This window comes from Dermochelys coriacea, chromosome 18, assembly GCF_009764565.3.
Source record: "Dermochelys coriacea isolate rDerCor1 chromosome 18, rDerCor1.pri.v4, whole genome shotgun sequence".
Classification (NCBI taxonomy): Eukaryota; Metazoa; Chordata; order Testudines; family Dermochelyidae; genus Dermochelys; species Dermochelys coriacea.
In genome coordinates, this window is record NC_050085.1 from 16,121,716 (window position 1) to 16,139,249 (window position 17,534).

The 17,534-nt window shown below is 45.4% G+C and overlaps 1 protein-coding gene across 6 annotated transcripts in view; it reads right to left on the reverse strand.

The window, feature by feature from the left end:
* DVL1 (dishevelled segment polarity protein 1) overlaps positions 1–17,534 on the reverse strand; it is a 173,950-nt gene that overhangs the window by 117,781 nt on the left and 38,635 nt on the right. Inside the window, exon 2 of one of the 6 annotated variants that reach the window (XM_043500184.1) lies at positions 6,849–7,249. The exons of the other annotated variants lie outside the window; for them this stretch is intronic. Coding sequence (XP_043356119.1) covers positions 6,849–6,913 — 65 coding nt within the window. The 5' untranslated portion in view covers positions 6,914–7,249. The remainder of the gene's footprint in view (positions 1–6,848; positions 7,250–17,534) is intronic. 6 annotated transcript variants of the gene reach the window in all.

Sequence of the window (17,534 nt, forward strand, 5' to 3'; positions counted from 1 at the left end):
ATTCTTGGACCCCTATCCTGAGTGCTTGCTGACCCAAGTCAGACTAATGCTTGTGTGTGAATGGAAGGGGCCCTTGGGCTCAAACCTAAATCAGAGCCTGGGCTTAGTGTACAATGTAGACACACCCTTAATGTGGATTCTAAAATGAATTTGAAACACTCACTCACTCTCATGACCATTCTTGTGAACAAACGTTTGCAAATCGCAAACGAACAGGATGGTGAACAACAGTCAAGTGACTTCAGTAGAATTTATTTTATAAACATACATTTGCGCGGGGGGAGCCAGTTTTTTCCCCTTGCACTCACTTTTACAAATTGGGATGGAACACGGCATGCACTTTGCCTGGGAGAATTCTTTTGAAAAACAAATTGAAGGAAAGAACTTAAGGTTTTTACAGCTGGTGTGAAATAAAATCTGAATTGGAACTGCTACCTGAAGAGTAACAAGTCTAATCTAATGTATCCCATCTGGGTGCCTCTGGGGACCTTCCATCACTGTAGGATCAAGTGCCTCCCAATCATGAATTAAATTATTCTCCTAGCCCCTACAGGGTACGGAGGTATTATCCCCATTGCACAGACAGGGAAGTCCACAGTGGCAAAGTGACTTGCACAAAGTGGCAGAATCAAGAACTGAATCCAGAGCTGGAGTCCCACTCCAGGGCTTTGACCACATTCTAGATTAAAAAATCCTCGTTCAAAAATGGAATACGTTTTCCTAGGAAAGGACCTAGAAGAAAACTACAAAAGGGAGACTACAGCGGACAGCAAGCCGGTGGTTGAATGCCCATTTGAAATGGCTGGTTCCGATTCAGTTTTCTCCTGGATGTAATTCTCTTCAAAACACCAGAGCGGCAAATTCTCCAAATAGCACGTACAGGCAACAGCCACACGAAGTCAAGGCAGAAAAGCAGCCAGTTAAAAATCTAAGCCACTGTAGGCTGAACCCATGTCTTGACCTTTGTATACAAAGAACCATGTACTAATTCACCAAAGTGCTGCTGCTTCTAATACACACTTGAAGTTTCCTTCTCCCAGCCGAGCCCCAGTGGAGAACAAAGGGCACAGTTCAGATGCTTTCCCTAATCAAAAGTGGCTCCAGATCTCACCAGCAAGTGGCAAAGAAACCTGCCCAACTCCCAGAGGGTCTGGCCAAGTCACCTGCCATGTTGCCACCACCTCAAAGATTTATCCGGTGTGTAGAGCAACTGCTTATTCAAATGGCATCCCCTCCCTCTAGCGCAAGGCACCTATAGCAATCAGCACCATCAGTGGGGGGCATCATCCCATTATCTATTACTGAGAAAAGAATGTAAACACGCCATCAGGGACCCTAGACTTTACAGAACTCACATGGTTGCCAGGGGCGATGCAGCCCCTCCACCATGGTACCGTGTATCGAAAAGCACCACTTGACAACCATCATCACTGGGGACTGAACTCAGGGACTCCGTAGCCAAAGCACACACCTCTATGGGTCAAAACAAGATTAAGTCCCCTAGCTGGAAGCTCCAGCAGACTTATGTCCCCTGTGATTCAGAGGAGGAGAGGATGCATACTCCCACCGCATGAAGCAGCGGTACAGGTGCATCTCACTCAGCACTGCAGACCCGTTCTTCAGCGGCAGAGCTGAGTGCTGTGTGTGGAGACAGCAGGGTGAATCACCGGGCCTGCTGCGCAGTGCCAAGAGCTGGCATGGTTACCAGGTGCGCCGTTCACACGCAAACATCACGCGTAAAAACCAGCGAGCTGACAAGCGGGGTGGGGAGCAGCAAACTCAGACTTAAGGGGCAAAGTTCACAACACATGTACTGTGGAATTGGTCTGGTGGTTGGAACAGGGGTCTGGAGTCAGGACTCCTTGGTCTCTTTGTGGGTCTGGCACTCATTGAGTGACCTTTAATCAGTCATTTCTTCAGTGCTGCAGCCTTTCCAGTACTACAACTAACTTAATATACAACTCACCCTTTTGCCAAGACCCAGGGCAAGCTCCCAGCTCCATGCAAGTCAGATTTAGCGACACATAGGTGTCATAAAAAGAAAAGGAGTACTTGTGGCACCTTAGAGACTAACAAATGCTTTCGTGAGCTGCAGCTCACTTCATCGGATGCATTCGATGAAGTGAGCTGTAGCTCACGAAAGCTTATGCTCTAATATATTTGTTAGTCTCTAAGGTGCCACAAGTACTCCTTTTCTTTTTGCGAATACAGACTAACACGGCTGCTACTCTGATAGGTGTCATACTAGCCTTCTGTACAGGGATGCATTTAATCCTTCAAGTCTGGGCTCTGTGTAAACTCGAAAGCTTGTCTCTCTCACCAAGAGAAGTTGACCAATACAAAATATTACCTCACCCACCTGGTCTCTCTCATATTCTGGGACCAGGACCCAGCTACACACCACTGCATCCAATGGGTGAATACAGAGACACTCTCAAAGCATTTTAGAGTGAAGAGCATCATTATCCCCATACCAACACCGTAGTTTCCCAGGATCCTTAGTGAACGGTCAGAAAGGGCTCCAAGAAAGATTCCAAAGACAGGTAAAGCATTACAGCTAGTTTGCTATCCTATAGGTCCCTACTCAGTCAATTCCCACTGAGGTTAATGAGTAATGGCTCATTATTATTATTATTCAAAATGTCAAACATCGATAAGGAGAGACAATACCTGGAGCCAGCAAATGTCTCTTATCTTTGCACATTTGCTCACATTTTTTAAATGGCCAAAGAAGCAGGTGTCTGACAGCCAGGTGGGGGCGGGATTGTTATTTCCTGCTTCAATGAAAAAACAGGAGTACTTGTGGCACCTTAGAGACTAACAAATGGGGCAAGTAATGCTGCTTTTCCACAATTTCAGCCCGTGCACATCGACGGAAGCAATCTATGTAGAAGTCCAGTCTGTTGTTTCGACCTTCAGGAGGAGTCCACACAGAATCCTTCTTTTTGTAGGATTGGTAGGAAGGATTCTGTGGGTTAGTATGTTGTTCAGAGGTGCGTTGGAAATATTCTTTGAGTCAGAGACGTCGAAAGTAGGATTCTAGGTAACCACAGAACTGTATCATGTTTGTGGGCCTGGAGGGAAAAAAGGAGAGGCCCCGAGATAGCCCGGCACAAGAGTCTGTCCTAAGAATATAGCTGGAAAGATTAACAATATTGTTGGGTGGGTTAAGGAAACTACTGTTGTGGCTCCTTGTGGCAAGTAGCAGTTTAGATAGTTTAGTGTCCTTTTTCCTTTGTAGAGAAGCAAAGTTTGTGACAACATTGTTGTACAGCAAGATTAACACAGGGTGAATATGCAACTTGTAAGCCCACCTCAGGACTGAATACTTTGAGTGGGAAGGCTGGCATGTACTTACATCTAACTGCAACCACAAACAGCAAAAGGTACAAGACCAGCTAAGAGATCTTTCCAGCTGGAATAGCAACATGCAGGCACATTGACAACCTCGATAGCATCACACGCACATATATAGAAAAACCAGAAAACAAGCAACTGGCATTCAATAGCATACTTCATTTCTATGCCAAAGCAATTCAGAGTCACAGTCTTGCAACTTGCCTTTAGAATTCAGCAGCAGAGCTGGATTTTTGCAGGCAAAGGCTGTCACCAGCACTTTGGCTTATTGGTTGTCAAGCAATCTATTTTCAAAGGCAATAATACCAGTCACATATTGCAACCTTAAGAATCCATTTTCTGTGTTAAAAGGAGAGAGAGAGAAAAAAATATAAATCTATAAAATCGTGTTCCTTCAGTCTCGTTCCATTTGCTTTGCTGTCATTGGTAACCATGGTGCAATCATTCAGAAATCAGAGCATTCATTTTAGTGTTCCTCTCCAGTGTAGCACTTGTGGCGTTAATGACATCAGTACAAATTTCATGACAGGTAATAAAGCAAAGACTAGACCCAAGATCTGCTGAGTTAGAAGGGGCCATTTTTACAGTCACGTTTCTGATGCAAACTACACTTCAGAGATACCTTTTCAGTTCTTTGCACCTAAAACTATGCTGCCAACATATGAATTCATATGTGTAACGGGACACCTGTGTGTGCATGTGCAAGTGTAACACTGACAGACCCTGGTTGTCAGCGGGCAGGATCGAACCGGGGACCTCTGGAGCTTAGTGCATGAGCCTCTTCCGCATGAGCTAAAAGCCAACTGACTCTTAGCTAAAATGAGTCTGTTCTACAGTCTTCTCTCCAAGACGTCTTGGTACCACTAGATGGGACAGAACACCACACCCAGGAGGTGTGTGGGTTACACAAGTCCCCATTCACTAAAGCAAGCAAGCAAGCGTGCTTGTGTACTTTGAGAGTATTTAGATGCCAATGTTTGGTGGGAGCCATGTTAAGGAATTTGGTATTTATTCCATGGTCAGAGTGGTGACTAGGTAGAATGAATGTTCATTCAGGATTGTGGAGATAAGTACAAGTCAAGGTGCACTGTAAAGCTAATGTAATGATGGCCCCGTCTGGTTCATTTGAACTCTGGATTTCAAAAGCATGTGCCCCCACTGCCTGACCTAAAAGATCAAGTCCATTTGCTCAAACCCAGTAGCAGATCCATTAACCTCCATGTAATTGGTCTAGGTGCCCTACAGGTATCACGAGACATGGGACCACCCTTTGTAAACCGCAGCATAGTTACTTATGGGGCAAACGAGACTTGCCTCCCATTGCAAGGTGCTTTGTGATCTACATATGAGTGTTGGGGCAAAGTCCCATGGGGCAAAGTCCCCCCTTTCCCCTCAGGAAAGTGGGCCAGTACAAGGCATATGGGCCATTTAAAACTGAGCCCTCCTATTTCCTACACAAGGAAATGGAGGAAAAACAAGGGCACAGGCTGCCTTTGCAACCAGATGTTCCCCATAAAGAGGGAATTGGTTTCTTAATGAAATGCAACATAAAGTTAAGAGTTAGTCTCATCTGTCCTATGCACCCACGGGGTATAGCTTGCTGCTCTAGCCATCTTTCAATACACAGCAAGTATTAATTTGTTATCAATAAAAATATGTCACCCGAGCGTAACTCTGTCACCATATCAGATGCCAAAAACCTCAATTCAGTCATATATTATATATTTTTTTTTTACTCAAAACCACCCAAGAAATGAAAAATGCTGAATGTTAACACACACACACACACACACACGAGATGGGCATTGATTCTAATTTGTCTTTGAAGTGTTTCTTCTCACGTTACTTAATGACTTGACTAAAGTTCCATATCCAGGCCAAATTTAAAAAAAAATAAAAAGCAGCCACCATGGCCAATGCCTTACAGAAAATACTATCAACTAGCCAGTTCCAATGATTGCTAGCTGAGAGATCCAAATGCCAATTCAGACACATGAAAAACTACACACTACAGCCAAGTGGCCCTGATGCTCACAGACGCAAACATTTGGGATGTGGAAAATCATCCATCTGGGGGTGGTTGTAAGAGTTTTGATTTAGTATGGTCTTGATGCAGAAACCTTTCACATTATTTTATTATAGACCGGGTCTCTCTTTCTCTCTCTCTCTCTCTCAAAGTTATTTGTCTAGAGATCAAATAGCATCATTCAGGGTCACTGATGTAGTGGAGACAATTGAGTTCATCAGGTCAGCTGGCACATGACCTCAGCTTCCACCAGCACAACTCAGTGTACAGGCATTTGGCAGTTCGGCGTATGCTGTAACGAATTCATGTTCTGAAAGCAATAGGCACCATCACTATATAAATTAGCAAAACCACACACAGAGGCAGCTGAGGACTAGAGCTCAGTCTGTTAGCTCACGTGTTGGAAGCCTGTCTCTTCGGAGCTAGATTCAGTGCATGGCCTGGATGGCCTCTACTGGGGGAAATACTCACCAAGTCTTAGTTGCAAATTAACACTGCCCTCACCTGTGGTGTTCCACCAGGGTTTAATCCCCCACAGGAGGCAACAGTTCCCACTGGCCCAGGCAATGAATCAAGATCACCGAACACACTCCTCTGACATTCTCTGGGCATGTGCACACAGTGCATCTAAAGCAACATCCCTAACATGCTAACTAAAAAAAAAGAATGAGATTATCGATCAGGCACTGTTGTAGTATAGACACTTACTACAGCAACAGAAGGGGTTCTTCCTCCACGGACACAAATCCACCTCTTTGGTAGCTAGATTGATGGAAGAATTTTTTCACCGCCCTGAGCGATGCAGTTAAGCCAACCTCACTTTGTAGTTCAGGCCAGCCCTCAGTTTCAATTTCAAGTCAGAAAAACAGATTGCTAAGGAATGAGCACAATTCTTGTGAAATATGAGCCTTTAGAGCCCGTGCAATCAACAGCGGCTCAAAACAGGGTTAGAGTGAGATTGGTAAGTGAGAGAACTAAGTCATCAGCCAAGACACGCTACGGTTAAACTGACGGACAGCATGGATTTGGACCCCCAATAAATTAGCTGAGTACTATGGCAATGAATTAGTCATTAAGCCAGCCTTGAAAAGGCTGCTAATCTAGTAACCAATCAAAACTGAAAAGAAAATGCAAGTGTCCATTTTTCAATACATCTAAAGAGAGATCTTCAAAAGAAGTTACGTTTAGAGGATATTTTGCATGTTACAAAGTGAGAGAAACTTTAACAAGGTTCCTGTAGCTTAAGTTTTGCAGCTGATGACTTCTCATATAGCTATTTCAATTCTCAGCAAGCCTCCCCAGAACACAAGAAGCAAATGCAATGCGTGCTAATGACATAGGGCTCATTAATGAAACCTCTGGCTAAGCTCCTTGGAGCAGGGACGATTGTTTCCTTTGTGTGGTGCACCTAGCACAATGGGGGCCCAATGAGCCCTGTAAGTGCTCTTGTAATTTAAATATTAACCTTAGAAGATGACCTAGAAGGTAGATCAGTGCCAATGGAGGAAAGACGTTGTATTCTTTATCCATTTCTTAGTGAACAAGCACAGACCTCTCAGTGTGCACCACCACCAGATGCCTGCTTTCTGGCAGTCCCAGTGGACAGTTTCAGGATGGAATGGACTATCAATGAGAGGCAGTGCGGTCTAGGGATAAGGCCCTGGACAAGCCTTGGGAGATCTGGATTCAGTCCCTGGTTCAGCTGCCGGCCTTGGGTGAGTCACAATGAGGCCCTGACTTCAGCTGGGGTCAGCTAGAATAATACGATACTAGATGATTAACTGTCTTCCATGCAGTGGGCGATCCCTTCCATTCCAGGGAGGCACACTGGTGGGGCAGTGTGAAGAAGTCTGCATTGTTCCCAAGCTGCGAATAAACAGAGGACTGCAGTGCTCAGGACTGGCGCTCCAGCATTTTCTGCTCACAACACCACAAAACTTATGGAGGGAAGGGATCTGGGATGAAGATTGTGGGAAACAAGAGGCGCACGTGGTTACTCCAAAGAGGACACATTTCCATCACCCCAAGCCTTCCCTGAATGTTAGAGGCTAGGAGGCTGTGATTTCAGATACACGTGCAAGAAGGGGGTGAATCCGAGGGCGACATTGGTGAAGAGACAGACACTGCACACAAAAACACTTAAGCACCACCACCCATCATATCAATTTCATTACAGAATCTCTCTTGGGCATTCAGACTTCAATACCAAGCACTGCCAGTCTGAAAGGGACAGAACTCAGTCACTGGCTCATGAGTAATACTCCATCCAGAAGCCTTTAAATACCAAATTACAATCAAAGAAGATTAGGGCTTTCTTCTAAATCAAGTTTATTCTCAATTAAACCTAGCCAAACACATTGCATATGCGTCATCCATTGTAGTTAGTCTCATTCTGCTTCCTCTTCCAGATCTTGTTGTGAAGTTGGGACCCAGGCAAATCATCACTGGAGAACAGCGCTGGCCAGAGTAGATGGGGGCTATTTATCCCACAGCCTTCATCAGGCAACATTTGTTACCCACAAGGAATAATTCAGGAACTCTCACCTTTATTTTAAGAAGCTGGGAATTTTTACTGGAGTCCTTTATGCTCCACCCTTGTTTGGTGGCAGGTGACTCTCCATCCATCACAAAGCTTTGAGGACCACCATGTCCTTTTAAACCCCACAAGGCTCTACCTAACAGCCACCCCCAATTCTGAGAGCCAAGGACGACGGGACCGACTTCTCATTTATTGACTGGAAAAAGGTGATGTTGAGCAATAATGCTACCAGTCATAAGTGCTCCAGGCCTAACAAACCGATCAGAAGTTCCACCTCTCCAAGGCAAAGCCTGCTACGCTTGGGTGCTATCAAATCTCACTGCTCTGGGCACCAGGAAACCAGAAGTTAAACTGGACACTGCCAATACTCACAAGCAACTGTACCATGTTGTTAGTCCAAGATCTTTGCTGTACCATTCATGCCCATTACTCTCCATTCAGTCCCAGCATGGTTTAACCCACCATGGAGGTTAGCCTGGGGTTTGGAGGAGCCCGATGATTGAGAACAACCCCAGGAGGGAGAGATCAGCCTGAGGAGGAAGACCCTGTGATAAAAGCCTGAGGTACATGAACTGGTGGTAGAGAAGCACTGCACTAGGCCACTGAGCATATGCTGGATATAACTAAGCGGTGGACTTCATGCTCCATCTAGGAATGGGTATAAAGCTGCAAAGTTCTTGTCAAGGAGCAGGCCTGGGCCAGACTGTTCCAGCTCACAGGGAGTCCCAACCAGATTCTGAGGACACGTTCCCCTAGAGGTCAAGCCACCCATCTCGCAAACCCCATAGGCATAGGACAGTGCCAGACATTCCCTCTCACCAGCATGGTTGGGTGTCTGCCTGTCAGTAGTTCTGCAGGCTGCTGGGGTGTTCAGGTGGGAAAGTGGATTTGGTGCTTGACAAAAAGCTACACGAAAACTTCAGGGATGGTGCCGACTGTGCACACAGCTGTTTGGATCGGGGTTTTGTTTCACTCCGTCATCCCAGTGAAGGGGACTAAACCTGCTGAGCCCACCCCCACCCCCCATTGATCAGACTGCAGTGCCGTACAACCCCAGCAATGCTGCGTTTCAGCCCTCCACTGTCCTTTCGGTCTCACCAAGCCCAATGGGGCATTAGTGATAGGAGCATCGTTTGCCCAGCTGCTCTTAAAAGCAGCCATTTAAAGAAAATCAGAAACCCTAATATGCTGTGAAGCTTTCAGCTAAGATGCCGTTCAAGTGACAGATGGGGCGCTTACCAAGAGCCAACATGCGTGCGTTAGGAAACTGCGTCCCCAACATCACACGTAGAGAACTATTACCTTGCAGCTGGGAGAGCCCATGGGCCGACTGTCTTGGGAGCAGCCCCGATTAGAACGCTCACAACATGCTTCTCGCTTGCCGAGCTCTACCTGGCAGCTTGTTTTCCCTCCCCTTTAAGAGTCATTGGAGTGGCCTAAATAACACTGCTTAGAGCAACCAGGGTAGGTGAGAAGAATTTTAGATTCTGTGCACCTGGGAGTGGGGGCCATGTCCTATTTGGAGGGTGAGGGGAGAAGGGGCAAACCCTTTGCTCCAAATTTGACCCAAACCCTTCGCAGACCCAAGAGGTCCTGGCTACTGGAGAAGCATGTGAATTTTTAGTACTGAATCCAACAGAACCTGAAACCCTTTCTTAGGGTTACTAATTCCTACTGCTGCACATACTACAAGAGACAAATATAGGGGCAGGTTGTTATTTATATCCAATTACATCATTAGAGGTCTGCAGCTGAGAGCAGGGCCCCACTGTGCTAGGCCCTGTACAAACAGTAAGGGATGGTGCCTTCCCCCAAAAGCTTGCAACATAGACAAAACAAAGGAAGGACGATTGTCTCCATTTAATAGATGGGAAACTGAGGCACAGAGCAATTAAGTGGCTTGCCCAAGATCGCACAGGAAGCATGTGACGGAGAACTGAGCCCAGATCTAAACGCCAATTCAGCACCTTCAGAGGATGACTGGGTTTTCGGTGATTCTTTACCAGTTTTCAGACGATATAACTCTGCTGACGTGGGTGTACAGTGAGCGGAGAATCAAGCTAGAATTTGTCTGGCCACTAGGGAGGCATCCATTTAGGCACCGCTGCCTTTTAGCCTGTATGAATAGTCCTGTGCCCTTTAGTATGCTGGTCCCACTAACACTCCAACCGGGAGCTTGCTGCAGAGGACTGAAAGACCAGGCTATTTCCTTCCTTCCATAGTCAGTGATCCCAATTCCCCCCAGCCCACGTTTATTGTGCTAATTGCCCTACTGCAGGCTCCGATTATTTTAAAATGCCTTTGACAGGTGAATGGCATCGTGGACTTCCCTCTCTCATTTGTTCAGATTGCAAGAACGTAACCTACCACCGTGTTTTCTTCAGCTATCTAATTAATTAGAGAAGCCTTGTGGTTCTTCCTGCCACATGTAGCTCTCTGGAGTATCTCATACAGTCTTTAGTCATTTTCCTCGTAGGTTGTGAAATGAACTACAGGGAATCCAAATCCCTCAGTCTTTAGATCACACTAAGATCCTGGTAAGCCCAGGCCAGGGGTTTAGTGGAAATGCTCTGCTGTGTGGGATCCCTAATTTCTCATTCCAGCCTGGCAGGAGGCTGGGAATGCTGCAGGAGACAGTGCCTGCATAGTGGTGGGCCGGCAATTTGTGCAACCATGCTTCATAGATCCTAGTGAAAGCCAGGCACCCTCACAGTCGCTCCATACCTGAACCTGCAGACCTCACTCAAAGTCATCAGGAAGGGTTATGTGAATAAGGACTGAAGGATCAGCTCCCTTATGCTCAAAGCATAGCTCCTTCATCACTCACGAATAGGCTTTGGAGCCACATTCAATTGGCTAAAGACGCTGTGAAATAGAATGTGAAACAGTGGGGGAAGTTTGCTGAAGTGACAAGACATTTGAAAAACGTGTGAGTTTGAGTTTTGGGAGAAGGTTTGAGCTGGGTTCTGGTAAAACAAAACTAGGAAGCATCAGGCTCATCTCTAGTTGAACCCAAATAACTCCTCTGAGGGGACTTCACAGTCCAGGGAACATCTGTCTAGGAAGAGTCAGGCTTTGGCACCACTTGCAGATCTGGGGTCTGCAGCATCCCTTGTGGTACCAAAACCACTGCACTACTCAGTTGTAACAAACAAACAAAGTTAGTCCTTTATGGCCACTAGACACAGTCAGGCCCTGTGGTTATCTTGGGTTCTCGCTCTCCAGCTTGGGTGGTTTGGTGTCACCAGAAAGGGTCGCTCCAAATCCTACACAGAAGGGACTGCTGACTACCACACAGGGTCTGATGAGAGGAGAGTGGCCCAAGCTCATGTGGCAGGTCTCACAAGCACCAAGACTATGTGCTGAATCTAAACCTCCACCTAGTGACAAAACACAAGTGGCTGCTTATTGGACAGACTCAAGTCCCCGAGAGCATCAGGGAGCAGTTTGCAGCCTCGGAACAGACCAACGCTGCAGGAGCCTCTGATAACTAAGCGCTCTTCATTTATGTGGCTACAGGTACAGTAGATAAAGCAGCTACATAGCTTAAATGGGGGCAGGCTGCGCATCGGACCCTGAAAGCTTCTTTGGCTGCGCAAGTTTCTTTGCGGTAGGATCTGGATAGCATCTCCCAAAATAAAAGCTCTACTTTGCCATTTCCTAATTCCCATTTCTTTGAGACCTATCTACTCTGATCCAACAGAAGAGCTAATCCCAATGGCTTTGTAATCTGTCCATTCTTCCATTACAGCTGAATTCTTAACTTCATTCATTTTCTGCGACTCCAGGATAGACTAGCAGCTCTATAACTGTGGCAGTTGCCAATTGTTATCCAACCAACCAGAGGCTGACTTCCTAATTAGTGCTCTCCAGAGTTGAGAAAAAAAGAATCCATTACGAAGGCGAGAGAATGGAGGTGGAGGATTAAACTTTTGGCTCTTCAGAACTGTCTTTTGCGAGTCTGTTGCTAGGACCTCGCCACACATATGCGAGAACAGACCTTCCTCAAATGCTTCCTGAGAATGAACTTCTCTAGTCTGCGACTCCTAGACCCATTTCCTCTGTGCTCCAAAGGGCTTGCAGTCATGCCACCAGGCAGAACTCAGGAGCCAAGTGGGGCTGGGCTAGCCCTTCATTGAGCTCTCTCCCATTTAGCACCCAGGAAATGGGATTCAATACGGGGTGCTCTTCCTTCCAAATCACCACAAAGCAACAACATCACTACCATGATATTAGAGGGCACGCTACTAACATGGGTGGGGGCAATTTTTTGGAGCAAATGTAAAATCAAAGTCCTGTCCACTTGTCATTGAAGAATCCATGGACCTTTTCACAAGAGACAGGATGTCAACACCTTGGTGTCCTGCCCAAATGAGAACTTTGTTAGTTTCAGCCTACCTAACTAAGTTCCCCTCTGCCGTTTAAAATTAACATAGGCTGGTTCTTCACCTTCAGCCCTAATCTGTTGTGGAGAGTTGCTGCGCACTGTTAAAACAGCTGCCACGTCCCATCCCAGGGGTCAGTGCAGCAATTCCTGTGGGCAGTTTGTTGAATGCTTTGAGATCCTGAGTCTAATTGAAACATCTCATTCCAATGACTACTTCATTAACATTGTTCCATTCACCAGTTATTTGCCCAGTAGAGGACTAAACATACTGCATGTGTTAGAATTCCCATCGGTAACTGGATTCACGCCCTGGACTTTTAAACCACATTGCCCTCAAGTGTTTTCTATTCAAATTGCCAGCTTCACTTCAACTTGCTGCAACCATCATTCAGCCAGCATCTTCCGTAGGACACCATTTCAATACTCTACTTTATTTTGCATACAAATTTAATTAGTTCTGGGAGCCAGTCAGAATAACTAGGAAGAGTCATTTATGTAATTTGTCAGACTAGGTTAGTGTGCCAATAAATATCTTTAGGCTGACAATTTTGAATAAAAATCCCATAATAAAATTCAATTGTGCCGAGCTTTACATAAACCAACACAATTGAACCTTCTTAATATCTCTCTGCTTTAAATAGCAGGCTCTCTTTGATTACCAATAAATCTCTAAGCTCTGGACACTCACAATCATTGTACCTTTGATATGATAGCAGGGAACTCCTCCCGCTGACATTTCTACAGACCTTTGGATGGAACATGAAAGGGGAGTGGACATTAGCCCTTTTTGGATTTATCACCATCTTTTTAATCTATTCATAAAAAGCCTATAAAGGGGATACAGTGCAAAGTTATTAAGCCTTGAAATTTACATGCCTGATTGTCCCATTTGCAACACTTACCTCAAGGGGACACTGAAAGATATTCATTATAAATACATTTGCTTAAGTAAGGGCCTGATCCTGAAGCTTTTCCTTATATGAGCAGTCTAACTAGAACTTCAATAGAACTACTCAGAGTAAGATTTGCAGGTTCGAGCCCCAAAAGTGTAGGTTCGCTGATTTTTTGAAAATTCGTGTTTTTAGAATGCTAGAGATCTAGCAATTTGAACACAGCTTGTAGATTTGTGCTCAGGCCACCAGAGGGTTCCCCATCCTGCTGGTCCCCAAGAGGGCTATATCTGGCTCTGATGTTCAAAAAAGCTGAGCCCCCATACTGAAATCAATGGAAGTGCCTATCTAAATGCATGTATGGCCCTCATCATCCTAGCATCTGAGGATCTGCCAGCCAATCATGGGTTTGATCCTAACAATGGCTTTTCAAGCTAGGAAAAGTATTATCCCCATTTGTAAAGTGGGGAACCGAGATAGACAACGGACTTGCCCATAGTCACAGAGGGAGACTGTGGATGAGCTGAGAATTGAACTCAGATCTCTTGGCTCCCAGCCCAGTGTCACAGACCATCCTTTCTACCCACATGGGATCTGGCGAGTGCCCAGGACTTCTAAAGTTCAGGCGAAATGTGGAGATGGGTAGCACATGAGGCTTGAAGCTGTTGCTACAGCAACAGCAAGTATTGGCTTTAATATTTCACGTTTTTCTAGTGCCTCCCATAAAAGGCTGTCCAATGGACTATGGACCAGATTATGATGCCTTTACTTGCTATTCAACATAAGTAAGGGATCAGAAACGGATTCCAATTTATTAAGCCTCACTACTTCTGCAATGTCGCATAGTTTCCTCACCTATTAAAAGGGGATAATAGAGGCATGGGTTGGTTCACTAACTAGTCTAAAAACACGTTAAGTGTCTACCCTGTTTTTTAAAAAGTCATTCCTTTTAATGGACTGAAGTTAGGTATCCAAAAAAACCACCACCAGATCTTTTGGAATTCTGAGCAGCACTTTAGCATGTCAGGGACAGCAACTCCCAGTCTACTGTTCTAACCATTATACCACACCCTTGAAGACAAAAAAAACCAAAACAAAACAAAACCACACACACACACAAAGGTGGCATCTTTCTCTTCAAGTGCTATAAAGTTGCAGTCAGTACAGCAGGTCTGACCGTGTCCATATTACATCACCTGTCTAATGTGTTACTTTCAGTCCATGTTCTGTCCTGTTCCACCATGCTTAACTAGGACATGGAGCGCTCGGAAAGCTGAGCAAAGAAAAGGAGATTACGCACTAATTATGCTGAGACTGCAATTGCTTTATTCCTCCAATTTTCTTGGCATGCTGTCCTGGGGCAGCACTGTGCCCTTGCTTGTAGGAGCATAATTTTTTTCCAGTGCCACAGTTCAAGGCTTTAGACGGGTTTCTCTAACGTTTGTATTTTGTTTGTACTGCATCACTTTTTTGCAGCCAGTTTCACATTACACAAAATTCCAAAGTACAGAGCCTGCAACAGTGCAAATCAGAGGGCATCACCCTTTGTTACAGTATATTAAAGAGACTCCTCAACTTTAAAAGGCCATCATTCCACATTCACTATTGTTATATAAGCAACACTTAAGATTTCTACAACTGAAGGATGGGGGGTGGGGGAGGGGGAATCCATAATTCTCTCCATTAATTTCTGTTTACTTTGTGCATTTGGCAGTACTTTGTAGGCAGTCAGTTTTGCTGTTTCCCCTGCAGAGCCAGTTTGTTTGCATGAGTCTTTCACACAAAAAGGCAAGAGAAACGTTTTAAAAACACAGGAAAATGGGAGTGTGAAAATCGTAAGTATTGGCAGGGGAACTTGGGATCGGTTGTAGGACCCACAACTACTTTTAACTTGCAGTTTAAAAACTGATTTAATTTCAAGTTGAAGAGTAGCAGCCGTGTTGGAATGCATCCGATGAAGTGAGCTGTAGCTCACGAAAGCTTATGCTCTAATAAATTTGTTAGTCTCTAAGGTGCCACAAGTACTCCTTTTCTAATTTCAAGTTGAGCGTTCCTTTAAAGCACGCTGCTCCGAGGGCTCACAAGAGCCAGATTTCAACACAGCATCACGGAGATCATGCAAAGTGCTGCAAAACTATTCCTAGAGGGGCTCCGTTTAATGAGGCACTAAGAACCCAGGGATATGTCCCCAGGAGGCTTAGTGTCTAGCCCAGGTTACTGCAGTGCCAGTGTGGATGCCCCTACATATGTAAGGCTCTGCAGATGCTGGCAGGTGGGCTTGGCTAACCTGGATACCCATTCCTGGGTTTCCAGACCCCAGTTAATTTTGCAGTGAAGACATCCCCACAGTGCTGTGTCCTCTGGTTGTAACGTAGGGCAAACCCAGAGTCATTGTAAAAGCCACAAGACAATGACCGTATTATCACCTCAACACATTTATTAAGCAGGTTTCTCAGGAGTCAGCCTCGCCCCAGATACTTTGGAGGCCCGTAAAGCTCAAAAACAGAGCGACTTCAACAACCCCTCAACGTTCAAACCAGCAGAGATGTCCTGACTCAAGTGCTGCTACTCTTATGACAACAAGTTATTTTTAAAAGAGAGCAGGAGGAAAGTGGTCAACTTGCATTTAACTGAAATGCCCAATCCAAACAGACGAGAAAACTTTGTTTTCCTATTTCAGTCAATTCACAGCCCTGGTGACGGATGCCCTCTGTCTGTTCACCAACACGCACCTATAAACACAAGCAGCAGCAGGGCCGGCTTCCCTGCTGATGTGCCTGAACCCGGACCTGCAAAGGGTCCATCCCACAGAACCATTCAGTCCGTAGCCTCTCTGGACGATGCTAGCAGAGGAGCCAATGGCGATGGTGGCTGTTGTGATATTAAACCCGCATTCACCAGGAATCAAGCTGACCGCTCATTTCACACAAACCCCCAACACAACTATTACTGGCCTAGATTCAAACCCTGGACGCCTCAGCAAAAGGGGTCTGTGTAGGTTTTACTAATTCCCTGGGTGGGGTCACCCAGACCGCAAGAACAGGCCACTTGTGTGGAGAGTTACAGAGCCATTTCCCAGTTTACACTAGGTTACTCTAAAGACGCAAATAGATATGGCTCTAACGAGGATATTCAATAAACTGCCGAGAGTCCACAATGCGCCAATTATTGGCTGGTATAACGTAAAGCTCCTTGCCATCAGCTTAGCATCCAGATATAAATCACAGCTGCTCACGCCACCTACGCCAGCCCTTGGGGAAGGAAAAACACGACCATTGAGTCTCCAACACGGGGGGGGGGGGTTGTCTCATTTTGCTTAATTTGAAGCAACACGTATTATTGGACTGTCAGTGATTGACTCAAGGTTGTCAAAACCAATTGCATCTAGAAGGAACCACGGGCAGCAGCCTTTAGTCAGTCTGTCAGGCTTGGCTAGATCAATTATGTCACGAACTTGTTCTCGCATCTGATACCTTCCAGCCTGCAGTCCCCAGAGCTGGCCACAATGGTCCCTTCTGTGATTACAATTTCCATCCCCTCGTCTTCTGTTGCTTTCTCTTTTATTTTACTTGATGAGAAAAAACTACCATTCCTTCTTAAAGAGACAGAGAGGGCTTCCACTAAAGAATGAATATATATAGATATATATATATAGATATATTGAGATTTCTGTATCCTTCCCAAAAAAAAAAAAAAAAGTTAGTGTTTCAGTTTAGCATGTCAAGACTTAACCTAGGGTGACCAGACAGCAAGTGTGAAAAATCGGGACAGGGAGTTGGGGGTGGAGAGGGAGTAATAGTAGCCTATATAAGAAAGACACCCAAAAATCAGGACTGTTCTGATAAAATCGGGACATCTGGTCACCCCAACTTAACCAGATGAAAAGAAACCTTTCAACATGCAAAGAGGTAAGTGGGATGTTAACTAGTGTGATCTCATCCTCCCTGCCTAGGGTGACCCGATGTCCCGTTTTTAGGGAGAGTCCTGGTTTTTGGGGACTTTTTCTTATATAGGCGCCTATTACCCCCCCACACCCCGTCTCGTTTTTTCACAGTTGCTAGCTGGTCACCTTATCACTGCTGCTACTGCTCTTAAGTTTTTCAGACTGCACTTGGTCTCACTTTTTCACACTCCCTCCACCCCTCTCTGGGAGTTTTATTGGGGCTTTATCATGGGAACAATAGCACAATGGAATCTCTTCACCCACTGTTTGCTGAGTTCTTTATTACATGCTCATTCTTTAGGACATCTGCATCATCATGGTAATTAGGGCCGAATGAAAGGGCCTTTAGTAAATAAGAACCAATTAACTGCAGGGCATAGGGAATAGGTTTC